This window comes from Castanea sativa, chromosome 5 (genome assembly GCF_040712315.1).
Source record: "Castanea sativa cultivar Marrone di Chiusa Pesio chromosome 5, ASM4071231v1".
Taxonomy (NCBI): Eukaryota; Viridiplantae; Streptophyta; class Magnoliopsida; order Fagales; family Fagaceae; genus Castanea; species Castanea sativa.
Genome location: NC_134017.1, coordinates 79,052,611 through 79,063,952, shown reverse-complemented (window position 1 = coordinate 79,063,952; position 11,342 = coordinate 79,052,611). Strand labels below are relative to the sequence as shown.

Sequence of the window (11,342 nt, the reverse complement as noted above, 5' to 3'; positions counted from 1 at the left end):
TCTGCCCCGCCATTGCTTAGTCCATCTACGCCGGGGGAGGAATCGTTCCTGTACCTTGCCGTCTCATCAGCAGCGGTAAGTGCAGCTCTCATTAGAGAAGAAGGGAAGATACAAAAGCTCGTGTACTTTATCAGCCGGGCGCTAAGAAGAGCAGAAGAAAGATACCCATGGATGGAAAAACTTGCTTTCGCTCTTGTGACTGCAGCTCGAAAGCTGAAGCCCTATTTTCAAGCACATACCATAAATGTCCTGACGGATCAGCCTTTGCAGAGAGCAATGAGCAATCCTGAAACTGCAGGACGGATGGCTCTGTGGGCAATCAAGCTGAGTGAGTATGATATCCAATACCAGCCACGAATGGCTGTGAAAGGACAGATATTGGCGGACTTCATTGCGGAATTCACTACCATTGAGGAGCAGGGGGCAGAAGAGACGCCCACATGGAGAATTCACACAGACGGATCTTCCAATAAACACGCTAGGGGTGTCGGCGTCGTACTACACTCCCCGGAAGGAGATAAGATAGAATGCATGATCCGTCTGGACTTCGCCACTATTAATAACGAAGCGGAGTACGAGGCCCTGGTTGCAGGACTGGAGCTTGCAATAGTGGCCAGGGCAAGGAAGGCGGTCGTCTACTCCGATTCTCAAATTGTAGCCAGTCAAGTTAATGGGAGCTATGATTGTAGGAATGAACGGATGAGAAGGTACCTTCGAGAGGAGAAGGTACCTTCGAGTGGTGAAGGATCGAACGAGTGACCTCCAATTCACGATAGTTCAGATCCCAAGAGAAGAGAACCAAGAGGCGGATCGACTTGCAAAGGCTGCTTCGGCCGAACCTATGATCGCCCCAGAACAGGTATTGTCCTTCGTCCAACTTTCATCACTATTAGATGACATCAGAATGCAGGAAGTAAGCGCTAAGAACGATTGGACGGTTCCAATTACGGCGTACCTCAAAGACGGCAAGCTGCCAGATAGCAAAGAAGACACAAGGAAGTTGAAGGTTAAAGTTGCACGATTCATCCTGGTTAAAAATGTCCTGTACAAAAGAGGATTCTCCCGACCATATCTAAGATGCCTCGGCCGTAAGGAAGCAGACTACGTGATGAGGGAGATCCATGAAGGAATGTGTGGGAACCATTCTGGATCAAGGTCTCTAGTGCACAAGCTACTCCGAACGGGTTACTACTAGCCAACAATGCAAAAGGATGCCCATACGTACATTAGAGCTTGTGACAAGTGTCAACGATTTGACAATCTCATTAGGCAGCCAACGGAAGAACTCACCCTTATGACGGCTCCATGGCCATTCATTCAATGGGGGTTGGACATCATGGGCCCATTCCCTACAGCAGTAAGGTAACTGAAGTTCTTGGTGGTTGGCATTGACTACTTCACTAAATGGGTAGAAGCAGAAGCTTTGGCTACTATCAAAGAGAAAAACATTCGTAGCTTTGTGTGGAGAAGTATTATTTGCAGATATGGGATTCCAAGGGTGCTCGTTTCAGACAACGAGAAGCAATTCGACAACGACGCATTCCGGGACTTTTGTTCACAGCTAGGAATCAAAAATCACTACTCGTCGCCCGCCCACCCACAGGCCAACGGACAGGTTGAAGTCACGAACTGGTCCTTGTTAAAAATTATCAAGACCCGGCTCGAGGGGGCAAAAGGCATCTGGCCGGACGAACTACCAAGTGTTTTATGGGCGTACAGGACAACGGCGATAACATTAACAGGAGAGACACCGTTTCGATTGGCGTATGGTACTGAGGCCCTCATACCGGCAGAGGTGGGATTAGCGAGCTACCGTGTGGAAAGCTACGATGAGAGCAAGAATAATGAAGCATTGCGTTCAGAACTCGACCTTGTAGATGAGGTCAGGGCAGCAGCAACGCAAAGACTGGCGCGATACCAAGACATGATGGCAAAGCACTACAACTTCAAGGTCAGGCACCGGGACTTCCAGGTGGGAGATCTGGTATTGCGAAAAGTACTCGGCGTTACAAAGGATGCCTCCTAGGGAAAGCTGGGTCCTAACTGGGAAGGCCCGTACAGAATTATCTCATGGCATAGGAAAGGAACGTACTACTTGGAGACGTTAGACAGAAGGAAACTGAGCCATCTGTGGAACACAGAGCACCTGAAGAAGTACTACCAGTAGTGCAGCAGGCATAAGACAATATCTACCCCCTTTTTTCCAGATTCATTTTTAACAGTTGTAGTTTTTATTATTCAGCACCTAAGTTTTTCTTTTCCATGAACAATATGGTCTATCGATCCCACATAATGAGAATTTTTATTTAGAATATATGAAATGTATGGTGCTCAAGAGCTACAAAGTCCACAAAGTGGACGGATCATTCTAATGGATGATGACCTTCGAAGTCCACAAAGTGAACGGGTCATCCCAAGGGATGAAGACCTACGAAGTCCACAATGTGGACGGATCATCCCAATGAAGATCTACAAAGTCCACAAAGTGGACGGATCATCCCAATGGATGAAGACCTTCGAAGTCCACAAAGTGGACGGGTCATCCCAAGGGATGAAGACCTACGAAGTCCACACAGTGGACGGATCATCCCAAAGGATGAAGACTTACGAAGTCTATAAAGTGGACGGATCATCCCAATGGATGAAGACCTACGGAATCCACAAAGTGGACGGATCATCCCAATGGATGGAGACCTTCGAAGTCCACATAGTGGACGGGCATTAACCAAGTCCACAAAGTGGACGGATTGCCCAAAATGGATAAATGACTACCAAGTCCACATAGTGGACGGGCATTAACCAAGTCCACAAAAAGGACGGGTTGTCCAAAATGGATAAAAGTCTACCAAGTCCAAATAGAGAACGGACATCTACAAAGTCCACATAGTGGGCGTCATTATCTAAAATGGGTAAACAGTCCACATAATGGACGGATCCCTGTTTTGTCTGCACAAGAGACGGATATCTATCATAGACCCCATTGTGGACGGATCTCCCAATGAATTAAAATTATCAAACAATGGACGGACCCCTGCGACGTGATTAAAAATACTCGACGAATAAAAAGCAAGCAGATAATTAAATAAGATTCAATAAAGATTAGATGTTCACAATTACAAAACGACGGTTCAACAAAATTAATTACAACGGTTAAAGTTTTCAAAAAGAAGAGAGATTGCTACTAATTCTTCGGGGAAGAGTTTTCAATATTTTGACCGTCGATTGGTTGACTTGAAGGAAGAGTTTGACCTTCATCGGCTGGAGCAACGACGGCAAACACATCGTCTGTGCTTTCTGAACGGACGGATTGCGCGAGTGTTTGCCCTTGAGCATCAATGGAGACATGGGAAACGTCCAGATTGGGATACGACGACTTCACCTGACGGATGGCGTCGTCAAATCCGTCAACAAAGGAGCTCCCAAGCTCAGCTAGAAGGAGGTCAGAGTCACGATACTCCTGGACGGCTACTTCTTTTGCATTGTGGAGTTGAGTCTTAGTCTCCGTCAGTTCTTTCTCCTTGTCCTTCAAAATTTGACGAAGATGCTCATTCTCCGTCTCCAGCTCACCTCTGACCTGCTCCGAGCACTTGAGCTTCCTATCCATGTTGATCTTCCAGGTCTTTAAGTCGTGAAGCTCATCCTCCATCGTCTTATTCTTCTTCCTTAGATGGTCCATGGTTGTCTCGTGATTGAGGCAACGGCCCATTAACCCTTTCATCATCAGCATGGCCTGAAAGCAAAATACAACACTATGTAAATGACGGATGAGAATGAACATAACAAAGCTAGAGGACGGATTCAAAAATACCTGCGCAATATTGAAGAGGCCCGTCTCTCCCATCGCCTCCGTCGCGTGGTTGCCGAGGTCCTCATAGTCGTCAGCCGTCAGGATGGACGAAAGTTTTTCCAGGGCATAACTTGAGTCTTCCCGAAAGAGAACGGGTGGTTTCTCCCCGGTGAGAACTGGACCCTTCATCAAGCCCTTACCCTTTCCGTGCCTGACGGGTGCTTTCTCAACCTCTAACGCCACGACGGGCTCTGGGGTGGTCTTCTGCTTCTTAGGAGGACTGTCCACCTTCTCTTGTTGATTCCGTTTTGACGGAAGAGATGGAACCGTCCCCTTAGCTTGACCACCCTCTTGTTTTTTCGTCGCCGCTTGTTGTTTGATGAAGGCTCTTCTTTTGGCAGCATCCATCTCTGCAAATCAAAGACGGATGTGAAGAGAAGTAAAAATAACATCGCTAAAAGAAGACGGAGAGAATTACAATTGACTTACGTTTTCTAACTCTGCTATCGTAACGACGGGCGGCGGGCGAAGGATCAGGACGGTCACAGTACCAATGGAGAGTGTCGAGAGTGACGAGTTATGCCCACGTCCTCTCCTGAAGCTTTGTCTTGTTGAAAATTCTCTCCAGGAAACTCCACTACTCTAAGGTAACTTGTGGACGGTCCCGCGCTGCAAAAAAAAAAAAGGATTATTAGACTTTGAAAAAATAAAATAACTTTCAAAGTTCAATTAGACAGGAGCTAAAACAATGGCGTACCCGACGGAGGCATTATGCCCCAAGTAGTGTCGACGGGCATAAACGTGCCATCCCCTGGACGACACATCCATTTGTCCCCTTCCAAAAAGAAATATCTACTCTTCCAGTCCCTTTGGGAGTCCGGTGTATTACTAACGAGCCTCAACAACGGGCTCCTGGCTACAAAACTGTACATTCCTTTTGATTTGACGATCTCCGTCGGACGGTAACAGTGGAAGAATTCTTCCACCGTCAACCTTCTAGAACCGTCAGACATGGCCCCGTACAAAACTTCTACGCCTATGAATACTCTCCAAGCATTTGGGGAGATCTGAGTGATGGATAGGCCAAGGTATTGAAGCAGCTAACGGTGGAGAGAACTCAATGGGAACCTGAGCCCTGCCTTTAGGGCTTGCTCATAGATCCCAACACCGTCGACCCCCCTGTAGTAACATTTTTCAGACTTGTGGGGGAGACGTAGATGGATGTTATCGGGTATTTGATACTTGGTCCTAAGTGTGTTGACGTGGGATTCAGTGATTGAGGACCTAAAATCGTTTATCGTCCAGAGGGGTAGCATGACGAACTCCCTAAGACCGTCCGGGCCAATCACAGATTGAACGGGGGGATCCACACCGTCTAAGCCACTACTTGACGACTCTGAACTCTCCGTCTCCAGACCTTCATCTAGGGAAGAGGAGGTACTGGACGGATTCCTTTCTTCACTTGAAGTGTCAGGATCTCTTGGACCTGACGGGAATCTTTCATCGTAGCCCGCCCCGTCACGGACAAACGATTGATTACTTGACGCACTAGACATTACCTACATTTATGACGGTATAACCTAAGACACCGACGGATCTAAAGAAAGTGCATATATATAAACAATAAAATAAAGAGAAAGACGGGAGAAGGGTTTAGAGTACATACCGGATCGAGATCGAGCAAATGCGGAATGACGGATAGAGCAGCTAAACGACGAGAATGCACAGTAGAAATGACGGTGGCGCTCTGCTCACAATTTTTTTGATAGGAAGAGCAAATGAAGGGAGAAGGGCAAGCTTTTATAGAATGAAGGGCACGGAATACAAGGAGATGTCTTGTTTTAGGGGAACAACCAATCAATAAGGGCCACGTGTCCTTCGCCAGAAACACAGGCCACATGTCCTTCGTCATGGTACACTAGGACCGTCCTATCTCAATAGATTGCCATATGAATCATTCCATGAATCCGTCTGGTTTCAAAGACGGATCCAAGGAATGAAGGGGGCAACTGAAGGGGATAAAAATAGGAGACGGATATTTCCTTTGGACTTGAAGGGACGGAGAGGAAGAAGACAGATTGATACCGTAGGAAACGCGAATAGGACGGTGTATGTTATTGAGTATCCGTCATGTATGGATTGGTTATAAATTCTTAGTTGTATGTCACCCGATATGTTTGAGTCGACTTTTGCTTTGTCTCCACGCAAGCGTGTACACTTGAACTTCTTGCATTACACGTTTGGGAAGACCCCTATATGGAAAAGAGTTCAAGAAGGAAGTTGTATCCTAAAAGGAAAGGCAATTCTACGCCAATATAAATACCCCAGAAACCCTAAATATCAAGGTACGCACAATTGACTCAACTCTGGCACTCTAGGGTTGTAAAGAAATTTTAACTTGACCTTCGGAGGGTTTTTGGCTGGCACCACACCGGTGCTCTCTTTTAGGTCTCTTTGTTTTCTCTTAGGTCTCTTTGTTTTCTCTTTGTAGGTGTTGACTCGAATTGGAGAGTGCTTGTGGCTTACTGGTGATTTTTTCGACTTCATCATAAGACAATTTAAAATATAATATAAATTTAAATGAGGGGCATTACCAAGGTTATGTGTGTGTGTGTATATATATTAATTATGTAAAATAGTGGTAAACTTGAAACGGTATATTAGTATTGATTGGTACTCGAAATATATCGTGTTGCTGGCCAAACCGGCACAATCTCTGATATAATATTAACTTCCTTGACCCAAACACATTTTTTTTTTCAAAAGCAAATTACCGGAAAACTTAAAACCTAAAGTTATACTGTTTAATTTCTTCAAAATTGGGTCTTTAATATTTTCAACCATGGGCATTTAAAATGAGACCTCTTCATTGCCTTACTACAAATATATATATATATATATATATATATATATATATATATATATATATATATATATATATTATCACACTTAATACTTTGTAAGTAACCCAAAATTCAGGGTTGGAACTACTTGGGGTTGAAGGGGGCCATGGCCTCCCCAACCTTTGAAAACAATTCCCTAGTATATATATTAATATAAAAAATATACTTTTGGCTCTAAAATTAATATACTTGGCCCCCTCTCCCAAACAATTTACAAGCTGACCCATGAAACAAAAATGAAAAAAATTATCAAATTATCCCTTCTCTAGTTGTCCCAAGAATATCAAGAAAAACATTTAAGTAAACGATTGGACAATTTACAAATCCGGAAAATAAGAAAAATCTACCATACAATTTACATATTCAGATAATAAAAAAAATTCTTTGGACATGGTCTAAGTTAAAATAAAATATAACAAATCAATTATATATTCTAGGAAAACAAATCACAAAAATCTAATAACTTCTACCCAATTTCTACCTCTCATTTGAGAGTTTTTTGTCCCTCTCAAGTAATTCCACCTCATAGTCACAAAGACAACTCTTATATTGCTAATTAATCCATCCACACACCAATTAGTGTCACCAGCAACTTGTATAAGTTGGTGTCTTTAATTCAATCCATGAGAATTTTTTATTTTTTTTAAAGATCTACTACTCACTTGGATTAGTTAGTGTCTTTTAAAAATTTACTTTAATGATGCATTATTAGCATTAATTTATTCTTGACTACAATATCTATTATTGATTTAAAAAAATACAAAAAAATTAATGCTAGTAATGCATCGTTGTCAACCTTTAGTATTAATATTCAAACTTTTTAAAATTCTTGAACAAAGAACTTTGACTCCCCCTAAATTTGAATCTTGGTTCTGTCCTTGGACCCAAATATATTTTTACATGCGTATCCTATTCTAAAAATTGTGCTCTCAATAGTTTTTTGTAGTGCTTCTAATTCTTTCTCCAAAAAATATGTTATACCTTCTAACTTATTCAAAATGAGGATGTATTTACAAATCTAAGCATGTGTTTCTATAATGAAAAATATATGACAATGGTATTAAGCTTTAGTATTTTTTTTGGGGGGGGGGGGGGTAATTCTCCGTTTGCTTTGAATGTATTAGTTTATGTTTGGTTGATGAGAGATTTTATATATCACAATGGTAGTAATCTTTAGTTTTTTTTTTTATTGGCAATTCTCCACTTGCTTTGAATGTATTAGTTTCTGTTTGGCTGATGAGTGATATGAATGAAAGAAAAGAAAAAAATTGAATTTTTTTACATTATATTCAATTATTGTTAGGCTTGTTTGGATTTGCAAATGAATTTTTACAAAGTTTATAATGTAGTGAATTATTATACAATTTGACTTGATCTAAAATTTTCAGATTATTTTTATGGTCTAAATAATATGTTCTTTTGGTGTATTTATGTTATTAATTATACAAAAGCAATATCTTAATGAAAGCACAAAAGAAAAGCTCCCTAGATTTATACGAAAAACATGTAACACATTAATTTAGATGACTAATCCATTATTTTTGTTTCCTCTGATTACCCTTATACCATACATAACTCATTAATTCAAACTATACTTCATTTATTTCATAAAAATAGAAACTTTATATATTATTAATTCAAAGTCTCTTACTTTGATTAAATTAGACTACGTATGAAAAAATAAATTATAGTATACATTTATATTAGATTTTGTATGATAATTAAATTTTTTTTATTAATATATTTAGTTTTTATTTTTATTTTTTTATCCTATGTTAATTTAGCCCTCCGTCCTACCTGATCTGGCTCTGCCACTGTTTGCCCTCATATCCACCGAAAATTATATGTTGTACCCGGCATATATGCCGGGTGTCTCACACAGGGGCGGGCCCCACAGTATGTGGGACCCGCCACTGTGTGAGTAACCCGGCATATATGCCGGGTACACCATATACCGGCTCCACGTCCATCTTTTTAAATATTAAATTGTTCTAAAAATAGGGTCACAATAGGGCCAACAACGTTAAATTACAGATTTCAAAATAGTCGTTTCTATCTTAACTCCCACCCAAAAATAGCCCAAAACAGTATTCAAAATTTTAAATATCAAACTAGCCTACAGGCTACAAGTAAATTCATTTGTTTCTCTCTTCTCTCAAGTTTCATCTCTACAGGAACTTCTAAATATAAACTTCCAGAGCCTTTTCATCTTCAATTCCAAGTGGGTAATAATCTCTAAAATTATTTATTTATATTTCCCTTTTTTTTTTTACACATCAGGTTGTATTGTGCATACTTTTTTTTTTTTCAACTGAAAATCCATTTTGAAAATGAAACAGGATGCAAGAGCTCCATGCATGATTGGAGAAGTGAGTGAGGTGGGATTTCGGGAAAAATAAAAAATGAAATTAGAAATTGTTTTTATTGAATAGATTGAACGAGCTACAAATTTTATCTTTTTTTTTAATAATAGGCTTTTTTTGAATAATTTTTTCACTTGTTTTTTTTAATTGAGAATACTAAGTATTTTTAACACACACACGGGAAGAGGGGAGAAAGTTTTTTCACTTGTTGTTTGTTCTTGTCTTGTTTTTGTTTGTTATTATTTGTGCTAATATTTATTGTCGTTATTTAAACTTTAAAAAAAAAAACAGGGATTAAAAATTATGTTTGGAGGCAAAATTAATTTTAGAGTAATGCAACATCCTCAACATTTTTACAATAAATCTTATGCAAAAAATTGTTATTGGCGGGTAAAAAAATAATATTAGTATTTGGCCTAAATTAAAATCAGTAACAGTTTACTGAATTAGATTTGTTGTAAAATTATTGTAAAAATGTTGTGAATGTAATAGCACTATTTTTATTTTTGTTGAATCCAAATTTTTGTAATTCTCAAGTCAGGATGTTCAAAATTTTTATTAGGGTAATCACAATAGGTTAGTTTAACATATAATATTTTTTTGGCAAGAGTATATATATATATATACACACACACACACATATACATACATTTTTTTACAAGTTGGGGAGACCTTGTGACCACTCTGACTTGCATGTAGAGCTGCCACTGGGACTGATCCACTTATTCTTGGGGGAGAGAAAGTGAAGCTTTTGTACTGATATGACAAAGCCAAGTGAAGCTAACGTGCCGCCTTACCCAAATGATGGTTAAGTCTTCTGTAATCTGTATATATAATTCTACGTTTCTACAGATTTTTGGATAACCAATGTACGTAAATTTAAATTTAAACAACGACAACATCAGCACATAGATAAATCTCCGAGAGTTTTGCTTCAGTTTTCTCTATCTCATCTCTTTCATTTCAAAGTGATTGTGATCCCTTAGTCTTTGAATTAGTTTTGCTAACTTAACAATATCCCTTGTTGGCTACACCTTATCAATATCCTTAACAATTGTTGTGGGCTTGACATGAATTTTTTTATAAAAAAATACTTCTTTAAATTTTGTTAGTCTTTAATTTTCTAATTTTATGGTTTAGAAAAGTTATTTTTGACTTATGAATCTACAATTTCTGAACGTTTCACATTTTAAATATAGTCCTATTGTTTAGATAAATAATTGACCCTTGATCACTATATTTTTAACCACTCAACCCTATGTTAGTATTTTTAGTGTCAATATATTTGGTTAAAGAATGCTAGTCTCTTCGCCAAGAGTGTTAGGCGTGCTCAGAGGCTTTTTTTTTTTTTTAATTTTTATTATTATTATTACTTTCCATTCATCTTAATTCAAGATTTATGCATTTTTTAGTGATATTTATAAAATTTTCAATTGTCAAAAAATCTAGAAGTGTGATAAGATGTACAAAAAAAAATTAATACACTCACAAACGCATAAATTTCATCACATTAAAATATATAAATCTTATTGAAGAATACATAAATCAGAAAATAAAAAGGTCTTTGACCACGCATAATGAGAGTGGAAAGAGGCTAGTCCCCTGGAAATACATAAACTGAGCACCTAATGACAATTTCCAATTTCCATTTATAGCCATAGGTAGCTGTTATACACTACAAATACCAACCGCCATTGAAACCATTCCCTGACACTATTTCTAACCCAAACCAGCAGCACAGTTGTTACAAACTTACAATGAAAGCCCAGAAGTACTGCTTTCACCTATTCCTTCTTACCCTTCTCATCCTTCCAATTTACGCAACAGACATTGAAGGCAAACCTGATGTTCGTGATAAGAATGGCTGGAAGAAGATAAAGAACATCAAAGACCCTTACGTGAAGGGGATTGCAGATTTCGCGCTGTTCGAGTCCAACAAGAGGTCAAATTTTAATTTGCTGTTCGAAGGAGTGTTGAGGGGCCAGACCCGAGACTCAAACGGGACCTATTACCGGCTTGTCGTGGCGGCTAAGAATGGTGCACACACCAGAAACTACCGAGCTGTTGTGTTTGAACAGCCTTGGGCAGATTTAAGGAAACTTATCTACTTAACTGCATTTAACAAGCATTGACCTTAAATTAAAAAGGGTAGTTGTTGAGTGTACATTGTGACCAAACTTCTTTTGGTTTAATTTGGAAAATCATTTAATTATACCTCGAAAAATAATAAAAGGATTTGGAGAACAAATATTATAAATAAGACTTGTAAGCACTGTTATTTCTTACCTT

General features: G+C 39.2%; 1 protein-coding gene across 1 annotated transcript; it reads left to right on the top strand.

Moving 5' to 3' along the window:
• The first annotated feature begins 10,810 nt into the window (after window positions 1–10,810).
• On the top strand, window positions 10,811–11,185 carry LOC142635887 (cysteine proteinase inhibitor 1-like). The gene has a single exon (XM_075809945.1). It carries the CDS (start codon window positions 10,811–10,813, stop codon window positions 11,183–11,185), a length of 375 nt encoding a protein of 124 aa, XP_075666060.1.
• Window positions 11,186–11,342: the final 157 nt, after the last annotated feature.